Raw genomic sequence first — 17955 nt, forward strand, 5'->3', positions numbered from 1 at the left:
TGACTTCTGTTTCATCCTACTTGTTTTTACTGTGCTTGTGGTGACCCACTGATGACATGCCTGAATGTGGACTAGGTCAGACCTTTTTAAATTTGGGGTGCTGCATCACCTTCGATGACCAGCAGATGCTGCTCGTTCATAAGCAAGGAAGCTGCTCATTAGCCATGCCAAGAGCTTTCCCTGCCTCCTCTGCTGGGCACCCTGTACCATACTAGATTATGAACAACTCCAGACATTTATTGATTCCCTACTATGTGCCTGGCATTGTTCTAAATGCTTTCAAGTATTAACCCTTAAACCCTAGCGGGGGATACTGCTGTTATCTTCATTTTACCAATTATGGATATGCTTAAAGAAATAAAGAAACTTGCCCAAAGTTACATGATCTAAAAGGCAAAGCCAGGATTAAGCCTCAGTGTGACTCCAGAGTCTCTGCTCTTAACCACAGTCCTCTCTAATGTACATAATATTTTTCAAATCCTAAAGCAAATTTATAAATAACATTTCACAGAGATATACCCCAACAGTCTTCAGGGCCCATAGTTTTTTTCCTGAGTAACAGAAACATCTTAATTTACATCAGTACCACTCTAGGCTAAGCTCTCAAGTCCCATCTTAACTCCCACAGCTTCCTTTGAGCTCAGTTTCCTGCCTCTTGCTTACGCTATCCTGTCCTGTACTACATGCCAAGTGCATCTTCCTGGAACATTGCTGTTACAGTCCCTCCTTGCTTCCTGTTGAATCAAACCCATACTTAAATCTGTTATTGAAAGCCTGCATAAGGGCTCAATTTACCATCTATTCTAATCTGCTTCTCCCCAACATAAGGTTGTGTGCTCTGGTCAAGAACGAATCCCCACCCTCTCTAAGCCTGCAGGGCAGCTGCCCTCCCTACTACATGGGACTTGACTCCCAGGGGTGTAAATCTCCCTGGCAATATAGGACATGACTCCCGGGGATAAGCCTGGACTGGGCATTGTGGGATTGAGAAAATCTTGACTGAAAGGGGGAAGTGAAATGAAACAGAGCAAAGTTGCAGTGGCTGAGAGATTTCAAATGGAGTCAAGAGGTCACTCTGGAGGGCATTCTTATGCACTATATCGATAACCCTTTTTAGTTTTTAGTGTATTGGAATAGATAGAAGGAAATATCTGAAACTGTTGAACTGCAACCCAGTAGCCTTGATTCTTGAATTCGATTGCATAACTGTGTCATTTACATGGTTTGGCTGTGTGATTATGAAAACCTTGTGGTTCACACTCCCTTTGTCCAGTATATGGACAGATGAGTAGAAAAATGGGGACAAAAACTAAATGAAAAGTAGGATGGGATGGGGGGCAATGGAATGTTTTGAGTGTTTTTTCTTTTTTTTTTTTTTTGGAGTAAGAAAAATGTCCAAAAGTTGATTCTGATGATGAATGCACAGCTATATGATGGTACTGTGAATGGTTGATGGTACAGTGGATGATTGTAGGGTATGTGAATATATCTCAATGAGACTTAAAAAAAAAAAGCACAAATCCCCAAAAGAACTTTCCTTCCTTATGGCTTTAGTGCATTCTCCCCCATTCTTCACCAAGCTTTCCAATTCCCATTCCAACCTCTTCCTCCTAGACTCACTCTCAAGTCTTTTCCTTTCTACATCCCATTTTAAGTCCCACTTTCTTTCTTGAAGCAATCTTAATGACCCTTGACCCATGCTAATCTTTGCTTTCTAAGGACGATTACAGTTTGACACTGTTGTCTGTCCATTGTTTCATGTGTTTAAACGTTACCTAAGAAAACTGATGTTTTCTGAGAGTAAAGCTATGCGTTACAACTACAAAATTTTAAGGATCTTTGAGATCATCCACCAGTTTTTTCCCAGCCACGCCTCTTACCATTCTTGTAATGGTGTCTGGATTTCCAAGGGCTCAGTTTACCATCTGTTTCTTACTGGGCTAAGGCATTGTTTCTCATCTTTTTTAACTATGGCCCTCCATGCTGAGAGAATATTATCTGGTTTCAAGGGTTGAGGGGTTACCCCTCAATTCCCCATGGAGAATTATTTTTGCAGCCCCACCCTTTGTTTTTACCAGTGGGGAAGTTGAGTTTCATCAGAGAGAAGTGACTTGCTCAAGGTCTCCCCACTAATTTATGAAAGAACTGGAATCTTGTTCCCATGACCTGCTGCATTGCTTCTATTTCTTTTTATGCTTTTCACAGCATTCAGCACAAGGCCATGGACCTGGGAGGCACAATACCTTTATTAAATTTATTTATTTTTACTGAAGTATAACATACATACTAAAAGGTACAAAATGTAGAATTGATGAAATTTCACAAATGAAACACATCCCTGTAATCCCCACCCAGATCAATAAACACCACCACCACCACCCTCAGAAGCCCCTGTGGGCTCCCTTCAATCACTCCATAATGGTAACCTCTTTCCTGACTAACAGCACAGTTTAATTTTGCCTGGTTTTGTACTTCATCTATAGGAAATCATATAATATGTACTCTTTTGTGTTTGACTCCCTTTCCTCAAGCCTATGCTTCAGACATCCTTATTGTTGCATTCACGATATTTTTTTATGAACAAGAGTGAAAGATAAAAGAAAAATCATGGAAAAAATTGGGAACAGATCTTTCAGTGAAAAACAAGAAAAAGACATAGGAGTAATAGATTATACCAGACAACATTTTAAAGTTTTCTACTCTTCTGTCTTTATTTTTATTTATCAGTAAACTCAAAGAAGAAATAAGTATGAAAGAAATGTTGGGCAGGTGTAGTGGTTTGGAGCCATGTACCCCAGAAAAACATGTTCTTAAACTTAATCTATTCCTGTGGGTGTGAACCCTTTGGAAATTGGACCTTTTGATGAGGTTATTTCAGTTCAGGTGTGGCCCAACTGAATCAGAATGGGTCTTAATCCTCTAACTGAAGGCCTTTTAGGTCACAGAGAAAGAGAGTCAGAGGGAGCAGCCAGGGGCTGAAAGTCAACAGAACTGGGAAGAGAAAGGAGAGGCCACCATGTACTGCCATGTGATAGAAAAGCCAAGGACAAGGACCTCTGGAAGCCAGCCCCAGAAAGTTACAGGCTTCTGGGAGAAAGCATTGCCTTAATGACACCTTGATTTTGGACTTCTCGTAGGCTCAAAACCCTGAGGTAATAAATCCCATTGTTTAAGCCAACCCATTGCGTAGTATTTTGGGGAGGCAGCTAGGAAACAAAAAGAGCAGGGGATTAAATGGGGGTGTGCGGTGGGGGGCAAACATTACCCCATGTAAGTTGAAAAAGCACAATTATTAGCAAGAATTGCAGAGAGAGCCTACTGTGACATTCCGCAAATTACTCAATCTCCCTGGAGTTTGGTTCCAAATCTGTGACGCAAGGATGGTGATATAGTCATTGTCAAGATTAAATGAATTCATGTAAAATGTGTGGTACTGTCCTTTACTCTTTAACGCATAAGGTATTACTTCCTTTCCACCCCCTTCCTTGTTGGACACTGATCAGAACTCCAGTAGCTGAGAACCAAGCAGTATCATATTTCATTAGCATTAAATCACTATGCTCCTTTAAAACACAAAGAAGTATAAAATAGGCTCGGGGTACAGATTTTGAGAAATAAAATCCGAGAAGTGTAATGCAAACTGCTGGCATCCTTCACAATTCAAAGTCACCTTTTTGATAATCCCCGATGCACCTCTGCGAGGGCATTCCTTTGCTGGGGTGATGATCCTTGATACTTACTCCACCCATTCAATTCTACAGCTCCCCCAGGGCCCATACACCCCACCGAATCCCTCTGCCCCTGCACACAACTCTCCCCGTCTTCCCAAAGCACTTTGGCTGCTCCTGTCAGACTTGGAGCTTTTCTAAAGTGCCCAAGCGTCTAGAGTCTTTCACATTACATCTCCTAACCCGAGGCGCAAAAAGGCCCCCAAGTAATTACGCTGAAATCTATTTTCTGTGAAAACTGGAAGGCAGTCTGGTGCTGAACTCAACTACTTTAAAATGCTTCAGTCCGCAAAAACGGACTTAGCTATTGTGTTACGTATTACGGTGTTGTTTTAATGTCCTTGATATCCAATTATTCTTTCAACAAACAATTAACAAGCGCCAAGAATACACTAAGCGGGGAAGAGGAGGACTGTAAGTAAGCTCCTGGGCCGCAACCGCCTCCGAGGCTGGCTCGCACTAGGGACCCCTCCCCCGCCGTTCCTGCGCCGCCCACGTGGGCTCCCTCTTGGCTGTTCCCCGCCCAAGCACTGGCCACGGCTTGGGAAGGGGCGGGCCCTGCATCCCTCGGCACACTCGATTGGCCAGGCTCCGTCCGACGTGTGTGGCCGGGACGCGGCCGGAGCTGAGCAGCCAGCGGGGAAAGTGCCCTTGGGGCGTGGCCTGCACGCGGGGAGGGGGCGGGCCGTGGGAGGGGGAGTGGTTTCCGGGTGAGCGCCCCGCCCCCACGTGGGCCCGGGGAACGCAGAGCGGGAGCCTGTGGCGGCAGGAGCAGCGGGGAGGCAGGTAAGCGGGGGCCGGACTCAAGGAGATGGCGGGCTTGGAGGCGTCTCCAGGGTGATGGGGGGCTGCGGCAACCAGAGCCCCGCGCCCCCGGATTGTGCTGTGCGCCTGAAGCGCAGGCGGTGCAACCGATGCAGCCGGGGACGGAGTCCCGGAGGGACACCAGTTTGGACTCTTAGATGGTCCTGCTCCAGCCAGAGGCAAGGTATCCGGGCTCCGCATCTATTCTCGGGGGTCTGCCCCCTCGGAGACCGTCGGGGCAGTCGCCACCAATGCCAGCCTCCAAGAATGGGGGAGGAACGTGGCAACAATAACAGCCGCTTTGTGCTAGGCAAGTGAGGGCATTTCATGCATTGCCCATTCACCCTTACAACAGTCCGTTGAGGTCGTTCAGGTCTCCGTTTGCCAGATGAGAAAACTGATATCACGCAGCTGGACGGTGACAGAGCGAGGTTTAGCACCCACGTCTATCAGACTCAAAGCCCACACACGTAGCCATCAAGCTGCTTGCTGCAGCCAGGTTAGGAGTTAGAGTTCTACCTTCCCCCTCTGCTCGCACCTGCCTAGAGCTTCCTCAAGGCCAGCTTCTGCTGGTAAACCGCTTTAGGATCTGTCCTTAAAACATCAAGGGGATGATGGCAGAAATTCAGGACTGGGAAGCTGGAGACCTGGATTCTAGCCCCAGATCTGCCACTTTCCAGCTCTGTGATCTTGGGCCACTGCCTGCCCTTCTCTGAGCCCAGTTTCACCATAATTTCTATATGGGATTTACAATCCGCAGCTTTTAAGGAGCCTCTTAGCCAAGATACTCTAGGAGTCTGTGGAACTACAGTCTGTTCTAGGAGTCTTGTGGCTCTACATAGCCAAACTCAGAGGGGGGTGGGCTCTTCAAAGCCTTAGACAAGGCTTGGGTCTCATTTTTCTTTTTAATCCCAGTATCTAGCACTGGGACAGACCAGAGTAGCTATTCAGGAAATGCTGGTTGAACGAATAGGCAGCCATTTGGTTCCTTTACAGAACTGCCTGACAGCTGCTGCCCTGGGCCCTTTGGGGACTTTGGATTTCTCAGCCCTGGCCACCCTCCACCTACCTGGCCCTCCTCACGGCCTCCTCTCTGCTGGTGGCAAGCCTGCCAGAGCTGGCAGCAGCTTCCAACTCCTGGTGCCAGGACCACAGCCTCTGGAATCCTCAGCTGATTCCAGATATCAAGTGGGGGCAGAGGGCTTCAGGCCCTGCAGCTCTTTCTCAGTCCCTCCTTAACAGCAGCTCACAAGCAGCGACTTAGTTACCCCAGATTGGGGATAGTGCCTTCTAAGGAAGGGAGACAACCTTCATAATCAATCTGAAAAGCTACCTAGCCTCAGTGTCTCCCCTTCCATGACTCTGACTCCCAGAGACACAGGTCCCTCCCACAGCCCCTGCTCCACTCCCCTACTCTAGCATCAGTGTGGCCGTATTTCTCCTCCACCACACGAAGCCACTGGAGGCAGGGACCCCACCTCAGAGATCTTGGAAGACCCTACAGCTTGCACGGGTTTGAGTAAATGTGTTCCCTTCTGGGTGTGGTGTGGAGGTGTAGCATTGTGCTGGCAAGTCTGGAGATTTTGTTCCAGCCCAGCTCCACTCCTAAAAATAATAAAAATAGCTACAGTTTACTGTGTGCCTACTTGGTGCCAGGCACGTATCTCATCGCTATCTCTAATCTTCTCTGCAACTTTGCAGTTTTAATAGGATCAAGCCCATTCTGTAGAACACGAAATGAAGACTCTGAAAAGTCAGCAACCTTGCCCAAAGTCACACAGCAGAGTATTGACCAGAATTGGGGTCTGTTTGCCTCTGAAACTTGGGTTCTTTCTGCACTGCCCTTCACTGCCTTCCAGCAGAGCTAAGCTGTTCTGTGGTTGCTTGAGGGTTGGTGTCCAGGGGCTTGCTCCTGTCTTCAGTATAGGGTCACGTGGTTTAACCTGTGGTGTGAAAGTCTCCCAGACTTGGAGGAACTTTTCAGAAAGCAACACCCCAGCCTGGATTTGGCTCTGCACACAGAGATCAGCTATGGTTCAGAGGGCATCTTTCCACTCTGAAGCCCCTGCTGTAACAATGTGTAGTGTAAGGACAGGGCCAAGAAACCCAGGGCCAAGTCCTAGCTCTGCGCCTGACTCGCTGTGTGGTCTCGAATAAGCCCTGTCCCTTCTCTGCACCCTGTTTCCCATATTAAAAAGGAAGGGATTAAGCCAGGTTGGTGATTTTCAACTTTTTATTTTCTCAGCACCGACCTCTGTTTCTCAAATCAAATCTCTTTTTCAACTCTAAAATTAAAAAGCAGATAAAAGTGGATCTGCCCTAGTCCAGTCTCCCCCTCACCACCCTGCCCTTCCTCCTGTATCCCCTCCACTCCCTCCACCCCCCACCCTTGTCTCCTGAGAGTCCAATTTGAATCACCGTGCTCCTAGACAGCCCTGCCCTGTTGCATTGGATAAGCCACAGGCAGTTGCTCCCTCAGCCTCCTAATGGCAGAAGGCCGGTGGAATGCAGCTTTGGATTCCAGAAGCTAGGGGCCTGGGAAATAAACCAGGGACTTAGACCTAGCTTCAAAATCTGACTTGATTCTCCAGAATGACATTGAGCAAGTCACTGAAACTCTCTGAGTCTCTGTTTCCTTATCACTAAAAGTCGGGACAATTCTCTGCAACTAAATAAGGTTAATATATATAAAGTCCCCAGTCCACCGACTCCCAGGGGTGTAAATCTCCCTGGCAATGCAGAATATGACTCCCGGGGATGAATGTGGACCCGGCATCGTGGGACTGAGAGTATCTTCTTGACCAAAACAGGGATGCAAAATGAGACGAAATAGTTTCAGTGGCTGAGAGATTTCAAATGGAGTCGAGAGGTCACTCTGGTGGACATTCTTATGCACTATATAGATAACACCTCTTAGGTTTTAATGTATTGGAATAGCTAGAAGTAAATACCTGAAACTACCAGACTCCAACCCAGCAGTCTGGACTCCTGAAGACAATTATATAATAATGTAGATTACAAGGAGTGACAGTGTGATTGTGAAGACCTTGTGGATCACACCCCCTTTATCTAGTGTATGGATGAGTAGAAAAATGGGGATAAAAACTAAAGGACAAATGGGGTGGGATGGGGGGATGATTTGGATGTTCTTTTTTCACTTTTATTTTTTATTCTTGTTCTGGTTCTTTCTGATGTAAGGAAAATGTTCAGAGATAGATTGTGGTGATGAACGCATAACTATGTTATCATACTGTGGACAGTGGATTATATACCATGGATGATTGTATGGTGTGTGAATGTATTTCAATAAAACTGAATTTAATTAAAAAAAAAAAAAAAAAAAAAAGTCCCCAGTCCAGTGCCCGGAACATAATATAATATGCACTCAGTATATTTCTGTGTTGTTCCCTCCATCTCTTCAGCCCCCAAGGCAAAGACAGTATAGACAGAGAAAGGCAGAGTCTATAAAACCATGCACTTGAAGTCTAGAGCAGGCTCAAGTTCTGGTTCAGTCACCAACTGGCTGTGGCTTTGGGCAATGACTTAACTCCCTGAGCTGGGTGGGCTTCACCCCTGGCAGGCCTGAGAGGCTAGTCTTACACAAATTGGGTACTCGGACCCTCAATTCTGCTGAATGAGTGCACCTTTGGGGGTGGGGGCTCTGAGAATGACTGCATCCGTGGGGCAGCCTGGCCTGCCCCTGTGTCGGGTGGGAAGGCTGGCCCAGGGGTGTGGTGGCAGGGTGGGTCTCCGTGTGGCTCCTGATAACCCCAGCCCTGCCAAGGAGGAGGACCCGATAAAAGCGGCTCCCGAGCTGGTTCAAAGGGAGCTAAAGGAACCTGGGAGACGGTGGGGAGACAGGCAGGCATCAGTGTGCCAAAGAACCCCCTCCTCTCCTGGGAATTGATACACCAGGGTTTTAGTCCTACTGTTTTAGTCTCTAACTTGCTGTGTGGCCTTGGGTAAGTCCCTGCCCCTCTCTGGGCTTCGAGGTTCCCATTTATACAAGGAGAGTTAGACTTGGGTCTACCAGCTCCCACATTTGGTGGCGCTCTTTTTTCCCCACTTGGCTACTGGGTGTTCCCCCAGGCACCTCCAAAAGGAAGTGTCTAAAATGGAGCCCTCCACCTCCTCTCCAAGCCCAGCTCCCCACCACCCTCTTCCTGCCCTGTCCCTGTCTCTGCTGCTCATGGGTCAGGCAGGCTCAGAGCATCCGCCCTGCAACTGCCTTCTGGCTGCTTTTCCCTGGCCTTTCCTTCTCCGCCCCTCTGACCCCCACAGCTTCCCTGCTCCTCTGCTTCCGGTCTGTTCTGCTTAAGCTACAAGATTCATCTTCCTAAACCAGGCTTTGATCAGGCCACTCCCCGTCCCCTGCTCAGGAAATCTTCCATGATCTCAGTCTGGCGCTCAGGCCTCTGAAGTGTGGCGTCCTCAGCAGCCCTGGCCTTCTTCCTCTTCCCCGCTTCCTCCTCCCTCCTTTACCTCCCCCCATGCCTCGATTGCCTCTTCATGTCTCAGAACAGTCCCTGGCTATAGCCATTCCTCTTCCCCACCTTTGCCCCTTTCTTCCCTTCTGGAAAGAATGTTCTCTTCCCTTTCCGTCTGCCACGCTGCATCTGCTCATCCTGCCAAATCAAGTTCGAGCCCCCGTCTTCTTCCCACAGGCCTCTTCCCAATGAACTCGGGTTTCAGTTAGGGTCTGGGTCCTCTCTGATAGGCCCACAGTGAGCCCCCCTCCCAGGACTGTTGTGTGAACTCTGAGAAATCAGACAAGTGAGTTTCCAGCAGGACCGGCTCACAGTAGATACTCAAAGAACAGATGGTGATGCCCCACTTCCTTCATTGTGCATCACTTATTTGGCCTTTAGGGCCCATTGTCTTGTACTTCATGTCATTAAACCTTTGCCGTGTGCCAGGCCCAGAGCAGGTTGCTACAGAGGAGGCAAAAATGAATAACTCCGGACTCTGCCCTGCAGAGGCTCAGTCTCCTGGGATTAGATAGGTCCACCAAGAGCTGTTATATAAGCAAGACTGTGATCCAGGTCTGAAGAGAAGCTTGAGTCAGGGAGGGAGAAGCTGGTTGGATGTGGGTGTGGGGAGGTCGTGGGGGGTACCCGAGCCTTCCAGGTAAAGGGAACAGGGTGAGCAAAGCAGGAGGGGGGCCAAGTGTAGCCTGTGCTTGTGGATCAGCAGGAGGCTCCCTGGACTGACCAAGACAGAGATTTGGAGGCCACTCTGCTGGGGGGTGAGGGGGTGTCCGTCTCTCTCTCATGCATGGCACTGTTTGATCCTTAGTGTGTGTCACCTCTAACAAGAAGTCCAGGTACCAAGGTGTAGCTCTTTAGAGGTAGAATTACACGGGATTTTCCTCTCTCTGTTTATTTTTTATCATAGTAAAATATATATAATACAAAATTTGCCACTTTAGCCTTTTTAAAGTGTACAATTCGGTGGCATTGAATATGTTCCAATGTTCTACAGCTGTCACCTTTATCTATGTCCAACATGTTTCATCACCCCAAACAGAAACTCTGTACCCATTAAGCAAGAACTGTTTTTCCATCTTTGCTTGTCTATAATTTTCTGAAATTTCTGCCTTAAATGTGGACATTTTTGATGGCATAAACAAAATTTAAATGTGGGCTAGATCAGTGCTTCTTAAGATATGTATGGAGAAGCACCAGGATTTTTTAATTTCCAATTTATCACAGTTTGATTCTTTGATAAAATACAATAAAATAAATTACAATAAAATAAATTACTAAGAAAATGTTATATATTAAAAAAAAACAGCCATACAAAATAGCCCAAATTTTGTATGATTAGAGTCCAAAGACCTAAAATTACTTTGTCAAGTGGCTACGGAAGGTTCTAAAGGCTTATGTTGATTTCTCTGCTCTCCTCGTGGTGGGCCTCAGGAGTTGGTGGACCACACTCTGAGTAGCACTGGGCTAGTGGGCAGGGGATGTGGGGATCTGGGAGGGTCTGGGGTGGAGGTTGGCCCATCTTCTAGGGACAGGAACTGTGTCTCACGAACCTCTCATGGTCCCCCCAGGGCTGAGAGCGCAGCAGACGGACACCCCAGTAGTTCTCCATCTCAACTGGCTGACTGCCGTGTTCTCACACCAGGCCCGCACCATGCAGCCACAGTCTGTCCTGCACAGCGGCTACTTCCACCCACTGCTTCGGACCTGGCAGACAGCCACCACCACCCTCCGGGCCTCCACCCTCATCTACCCCATCTTTGTCACGTGAGTCCCCAGGAATGGGCGGGGCCTCAGGTCTGCCACGGTGGGGTGGGCATCAGTGGTGCAGGGGCTGTCGGCTTGGCCCTCCGATGGCCCTTCTGGAAGCGGCTTCCTGGGTTAAGCACAACAGCCTTAGGAACAAAACAAACCGGGAGAAGAAGAACTCATTCTTCCTATCTGGAAAAATGAGAACAGTGACCCTGGCCTGCCCTCCCGAGCTTTTGCAATAAGGTAGAAGCTGAAAAGGTTCTTTGGGGCTGTAAAGTGCTATATGCATTGTAAGAGATGCGATCGTGATTATTAGTAATAGCCAGAGCCAAAATTTATTGCATATTTACTGTGTACCAGGTACTATGCCAAGCACCTACATACATTATCTCATTCAATCCTGGCAGCATTTATGTCAAGAAGGTGCAGGTATTAGCCCCTAGAATATCGTCTCCATGCGAGCAGGGATTTTTGTCTGCCTCGTTGACTGCCATATCACCAGAGCCTAGAAAGTGCCCCACACATAAGTGCTAATAAGTGTTTGTTGAATGAATGAACCACCCAAGAAACGGATGAGGGACTGAGGCTCAGAGAGGTGACACCACCTGGCCAAGGTCACCTCGTCAAGGTGGGCTAGGACACAAGGGCCCTCTGACCACAGAGTCCAACTTCTCAGCCACCTGACTCCCTGCTCTTGTTCCTGTTCTAATACAGCTGCTCTTGCTGTTACTGTTTTTCTTGTTGTCCTTATTATTTCAGGCTGTGGGCTTGGCCAGGCAGGGGAACCAGACACTGGATCCCACCTTCTCCTACCATCTCCAATTGCATATTCCTTCCCACCCCCAATCCGGTCACCCCCTTACCCGCCGGCCCTTCCCATAGATACCAGTCCATAGCCCATCCTACGCTCTTGCAGGGATGTTCCTGATGACATACAGCCTATCGCCAGCCTCCCAGGAGTGGCCAGGTAGGAGACATGGTGGGGAGGGTGGGGAGGTGGAGAGGGGATTTCACAGGTGGGGGTGCCAGGAGGTGGAAGATACAGACAGGCAGCCTTCATTTCAGTGGAGAGAAGGGTTTTCTCAAAGTCAAAGCTGTTCCACAATAGAAGAGGCAGCCTTGTGAAGTAATGAGCTACCCGTCACCAGAGGCATCATAGTAGAGGCCTGGCTGCATGAGTCTGTTGCAGAGGACATCTGAACTTCAGATGGGAGTTCAACAAGAGAACTTGGGAGGGGCCTGCCACAGCTGAATTCCATAGTTCTGCTACTAGGGGCCTCAGTTTCCCCATCTGTTTGGTGGGTGTTTTCTCCTCCCCGGACTGCGGGACTTGAGCCCTCGTGGTGCCAAGTGCAACTTGACTCTTAACCAGCCTAGGACCTGCCTCACCTCAGCCCCTATACCACCCCCATCTAGGTATGGTGTGAACCGGCTGGAAGAGATGCTGAGACCCCTGGTGGAAGAGGGTCTGTGCTGCGTCCTGATCTTTGGGGTCCCCAGCAGAGTTCCCAAGGTGAAGAATTGGAGGAAGGGTCTAGAGGGGAAGGAGGGAAGGCCGAGCGAGGGTGGGCTGAAGTTCTATCCTGACCACATCCTCACTCAGGCCTGATGCAGGTCCTGGGACCACAGGTGAAGGGCCATGGTCCCTGCCCTAAAATTAGCATCCTTGTAGGATCAGGACATTTAAGAGGGCCACAACACCCGGCCCGGACAAGTCAAGCCCCCTCTCTGGGGCTCCATTGCTCCCTCTGCAAAATGGGAATGGTCTTGCTGTGCTTTCTCGCCCAGGGGCTGAGGCGGTGATAAAAGGAGAGGGTGGGACTGCGCTCTGGCTGTCCCATTGTGCCTTCTTGAAGCCTTCCTGTTAATAGACCCACTGCTCCATCCTCCTCCTGCCCCTAGGATGAGCAGGGCTCTGCAGCCGACTCCGAGGACTCCCCAACTATCGAGGCTGTCCGTCTGCTGCGGAAGACCTTCCCCAGCCTCCTAGTGGCCTGTGACGTTTGCCTGTGTCCCTACACCTCACATGGCCACTGCGGTGAGCTAGCCCCTCCCTCCAGCTCTGCTGCCCCTCACAGGGCACATGCCCACCTCTCCTCAGTGTGGGGCTGGGCCAGGGCCCAAGCCTCCCCCAAACCCAGCGATCTGTCCTGCAGGGCTTCTAAGCGAGAATGGAACATTCCAGGCTGAGGCGAGCCGCCAGCGTCTGGCACAGGTGGCACTGGCCTATGCCAAGGCAGGTGAGTGAGTCGCCAGCAGGGATGGACACCTCGGGGTCAGGGAGGTGGCAGAGTGGACAGGAGGGTCCCAGAGTTCTGAAGGCCCCCCTGTGCCCCTCAGGATGTCAGGTGGTCGCCCCGTCGGACATGATGGATGGACGCGTGGAAGCCATCAAGGAGGCCCTGATGGCCCATGGACTTGGCAACAGGGTACCAGGCGGGGAGTACAGGGGAAGGGCTTGGGGAATGAGGAGAGAGCCTGGGCCAGCCCTGCCCACCATATCTGCCAAGAATCGCAGAACTGAAGACTGCACTGGCCGAGGCCTTTGGGACCCATCTCAGCCTCTGCCCATCAGATGGGGAAATCAAAGCTCCAAAGGACTTGTGACCCAGTGGGGCAGAGACTAGAACACAGGCCCTCTCCTGCCCAGCCAGGGTCCTTTCTCTCCGTGCCATGTCACCTTCGGCCTTTTGTGAAGGGCTGGCTGAGCCACCCCCTCACCCCACTGTTGTCTCCCCCAGGTGTCAGTGATGAGCTATAGTGCCAAGTTTGCCTCCTGCTTCTATGGTCCTTTCCGGTGAGTCGGGGTGGGGCATGGGTCTGCTGTTAAATCCCTGGCCCATTAGCCCAAAGCTGAAGCCACCCTGATCACTCTGCTTCCCAGGGATGCAGCTCAGTCAAGCCCAGCTTTCGGAGACCGCCGCTGCTACCAGCTGCCCCCAGGAGCTCGAGGCCTGGCCCTCCGAGCGGTGGTGAGTGACCGGGGATTGGCCGTCCTCCAGCCTGTCCCCCTCTCCCTCTTTCACCTCCCGGGACTGCCCACGCTACACCCCATCTCTTAGGACCGGGATGTACGGGAAGGAGCCGACATGCTCATGGTGAAACCAGGGATGCCCTATCTGGACGTTGTGCGGGAGGTGAAGGACAAGGTGAACACGAAGCCGGGGCAGGAGGGGTCTCGGAGGCGAGAGGGTTTTTCCACAGACTCCGGGACTTTAGATGGAGGGACCTCAGAGTTGGAAGGGCTCTGTCCCTGACCCACCATGGGCTTCTGTGCCAGTGCTAGAAAGGGCCAGGCTGCCAGAAGTGGTGGCTTAGAGCACGGTGGTCATGGATTGGGCAGGGAGGAAGGGACCCTCCCAGAGGCTCGCCCACCCTCCACATCAACCCACTCTTCCCTTCGCTGCTTCTCTGCAGCACCCTGAGCTCCCCCTCGCCGTGTACCACGTTTCTGGAGAGTTTGCCATGCTGTGGCACGGAGCCCAGGCCGGGGCGTTTGATCTCAAGGCTGCTGTCCTGGAGGCCATGACTGCCTTCCGCAGAGCAGGTAGGCAGGTGGGGGGTGGTGCTTGACCTGTGCCCCAGGGACTGACAGGCACTATGCCCAGGTAAGGAAACAAAGTCTCATGCCCAGAAAAACCAGAGCTCTAAACAGACACAGACTGATGTGGAACTGCAGAACAGAATGTGGAGCAGTGAAGAAAGCAGAGCCCTCTGTTGCTTTTTAGTTGTGAGGCCTTGACCAAGCCACTACTCTGAGCCTCAGTGTCCTCGTCTGTAAACTTGGGATAAGATTCCTGGCACAGGGTTGTTGTGAGGATTAATTGAGATGATGTGTATAATTTGCATGTGCATCACTCCAGAAATGGGTGCTCATTTTGCTAATATTGCACACGAGCGTGGGAAGGGAACTTATCTCTCAACAATTTTCCCCACCATGCTTTTTTTTTTCTTAATAAACTTTATTTTTTAGAGCTGTGGTTTGTTTACAGAAAAAGTACACAAAAAGTGCAGAGTTCCCATATACCCCAAATGCACACACAGTTTTTCCTGTTACTAATGTTTCGCCTTAGTGTGGTCCCTTTGTTGTGATTGATAAATCAGTATTATTAGAATTATATTATTAACGAAGTCCATAGTTTATATTAGGGTTCACTCTTTGTGTTGTACAGTTTTACGGAGACTTTGTTTTAATTTTTATCATGGTAACATGTATACAACATAAAATTTCCCATTTTAACCACTTCTCCCATGCATTTTATTCATGGGGAAACTAAGCCTCAGAGAGAATGACTTACTCAAGGCCACACAGCATACACAGCTAGAGCTGGCCAGAGCTGCGCTCCAGCTTATGCTGCCACGCCCATGGGCTGCAGCTCTTTGTGATAGCCAGAGGCCCTTCCTCCCTCCCTGGCCGTCATCTCCCAGAAGGTGCACCCAGAGCTAACAGCCTGCTTCCCTCTGCCTCCTGCTTCTCTCCCACACAGGTGCCGACATCATCATCACCTACTACACACCACAGCTATTGCAGTGGCTAAAAGAGAAGTGATGGAGAAAGTGTGCAAGACCCAAGAACTAGAACTTTAAAAATTCCTGGGGCCTTGGAAAAGTGAAAACCAAAGTAAATGCTGCCTTTAGAACTGTGCCCTTGTGCCCTCTTCCTGCTTACATGCTTGCAGGTGTCCATGGCCCTGGGTGGTGTCTGCCAGCATGCTCGGTCTCAGCCCTCGCAGCCACATCCTCACCCCAAGCTTCCCCACCTCTCCTCTGGGTCCGTTCTGAGGCCCACCTCTGCCCCTCATCTCTTTCCTCTGGTGTGGCTTCAGCTTGAACACAGCCAGGAGTTACGGGCACAGGCTTGGTGGAGTCTGGGAGAGGGGCTTGGAGCATTTGGGGGAAGAGAAGAGCAATTGGATCCCAAGAAGCCCTGCAAAGCCCAGGCCTTTGGTAGCAGAACTGGGCACTGAGACTGAGACCTGGATTCACACCCAGGTTTAGAGGTGAGATTTGCTGCAGTTCCACTGGAAGGTGTTTCCCACACAGGTCAGTGGTTCCCAGGCTGCCTGAGTACTCTTCTACTCTTAGCCATAAACCCAGAGAAGTGTTACTCATTAACAAAACAGAAACATTGCCTGAGGATAAAAGTTCAGGAGCAAAGAGAGTTCCTGACTGTTGGTGTTGCTACTACCCAAAGGGTTCTTTAGTCACGAGGTCCTTTTTGAGAACCTCTGCTCTGTGCACGGTACTGGAGATGCAGCAGGACAGACCTCAGTTTCTCTTCATAGAAGTTAAACACAGAGAATAGAGGAGACAGACAACAAGAAAACAGACAAATAAAGCAGTTACAAGTTGTGATAAATGCTTTGAAGGAAACAAAAGAAGAGACTGAGAGGACAGGGGAGGGGCCTCTCCAGAGAGGGGTTGAGCCCTTGGAGGGATAAGGAGTGGAGGGAGACACCGAGGCCATGAGAACACAATGTGTGCAGACACCCTGCGGTGAGCAGAGCTTGGTGGGGCTGTTGGCTGCTGGCAGCAAGGTGAGGAGGGGGAGGACAGAGGGTAATGGGTGATAGGGCTGGAGGCTGGAGCTGTAGGTCAAAGCCAGAGCTGACACCTAGTAAGGAACTTAGACTTTATTTTGCATCTGATGGGAAGCCTACTGTAGGATTTCAACCAAGAGTTATGTGTGGTCCAGTTTCCTACATTCGGCTGCTCTGGGGGAAATGGAGGAGCGGAGACACTGGTTAAGAGGCTATTACAGATAGGCCCTGGTGAGCAGTGACAGTGGCCTGAACCAGAGTGTGGACAGTAAAGAAGGGAGGAAGTGAATAAATTCAGGATACACTTTTGAGACAGAATTGGCAGATTTTGCCTATGCTTTAAATCCAGGGGGTGAGGTAACAAGAGGAAGCAAGGGTGCCTTTGAGAGTTTCTGGCTCAAGCAACTGGATGGGTGGTTTGAATTCACTCTTCTGAGACTGGCACAGCAGAATGTTTCCCCCTAGCAAAAGGTAGGCCAAGGTGAACTCACCACCCTCCTCCCTTCGTGGGACTTGACTCCCAGGGGTGTACATCTCCCTGGCAACATGGGACATGACTCCCGGGGATGAGCCTGTACCTGGCATCGTGGGATTGAGAAAATCTTGACCAAAAGGGGAAAGTGAAATGAAACAAAACAAAGTTTCAGTGGTTGAGAGATTTCAAATAAAGTCAAGAGGTTACGCTGGGTTTTTAGTGTATTAGAATAGCTAGAAGGAAATACCTGAAACTGTGGAACTGCAACCCAGTAGCCTTGATTCTTGAAGTCGATTGCATAACTATGTAGCTTACATGGTGTGGTGTGACTGTGTGATTATGAAAACCTTGTGGTTCACACTTCCTTTGTCCAGTATATGGACAGATGAGTAGAAAAATGGGGACAAAAACTAAATGAAAAATAGGGTCGGATGAGGGGGCAACGGAATGTTCTGGGTGTTCTTTTTTTATTTTTTATTTAATTTTTTTTATTATTATTTTTTTTTTTTGAGTAAGAAAAATGTTCAAAAGTTGATTCTGGTGATGAATGCACAACTATATGATGGTACTGTGAATAGCTGATTGCACAATGTGGATGACTGTAGGGTATGTGAATATATCTCAATAAAACTTTAAAAATTAAAAAAAAAAAAGGTAGGCCCAGTTTGCAAGTCCACCTGACCATCTGCAAAGTAACAGGGAACCTTAACTCTAGAGCCAAAGCAAGTTCAATTCAGACCTTACAGCAATACAGTTCATTTTAAAATTCAGAATTGTGAAGTCCTGGCAGCTCCCGTAGTAAGACCATCCCCTCCAACTCCCCCTGGGTAGTCTTCCCCAGAGCTGTGGCCAACTCATCTCAAGACCTAATCTCACCCTGTCCTGTCTTTTGGGAGGTGGCCAGCCAAAATCAGGGCTTGAAAAAAATTTCCAGGGATCCTGAGCCTGGATCTACCACCTTGAGGCCCAAAGCCCTAATCAGAGTTGAACCATGGATGGGCCTCAGGGCTTCAACCAGAACCCTTGACCAGCTTAGCTCCTTGGCCTGCTGTTTCCAAGCCCCTGAGTTCTGCTGTTGGTTAAAATGATGAACGTGGAAAGGGAGGTTCTTCAAGGCTGCCCCAGACTCGTCTTCACCCAGCAAATACTGAATATCCAATGGGGGCCTGGTT

General features: G+C 49.5%; 1 protein-coding gene across 1 annotated transcript; it reads left to right on the forward strand.

Moving 5' to 3' along the window:
- The first annotated feature begins 4382 nt into the window (after positions 1-4382).
- ALAD (aminolevulinate dehydratase) lies at positions 4383-15413 on the forward strand. The gene is made up of 12 exons (XM_037798191.1): positions 4383-4514; positions 10588-10783; positions 11685-11735; positions 12185-12281; positions 12671-12806; positions 12925-13008; positions 13109-13197; positions 13510-13565; positions 13653-13740; positions 13831-13917; positions 14186-14315; positions 15256-15413. The coding sequence occupies exons 2-12, from the start codon at positions 10671-10673 to the stop codon at positions 15315-15317; spliced, it is 993 nt and encodes a 330-aa protein (XP_037654119.1). The 5' UTR covers positions 4383-4514; positions 10588-10670; the 3' UTR covers positions 15318-15413.
- The last annotated feature ends 2542 nt before the right edge of the window (positions 15414-17955 follow it).

Source organism: Choloepus didactylus, chromosome 10 (assembly GCF_015220235.1).
Source record: "Choloepus didactylus isolate mChoDid1 chromosome 10, mChoDid1.pri, whole genome shotgun sequence".
In the NCBI taxonomy this organism is placed as follows: Eukaryota; Metazoa; Chordata; class Mammalia; order Pilosa; family Megalonychidae; genus Choloepus; species Choloepus didactylus.

Coding starts and splice junctions, on each gene's coding strand:
- ALAD (XM_037798191.1), top strand. CDS start 10,671: ATGCAGCCACAGTCTGTCCTGCACAGCGGCTACTTCCACCCACTGCTT. Junction 10,784..11,684: donor ATCTACCCCATCTTTGTCAC/GTGAGTCCCCAG, acceptor ACGCTCTTGCAG/GGATGTTCCTGATGACATAC. Junction 13,741..13,830: donor GCCTGGCCCTCCGAGCGGTG/GTGAGTGACCGG, acceptor CCCATCTCTTAG/GACCGGGATGTACGGGAAGG.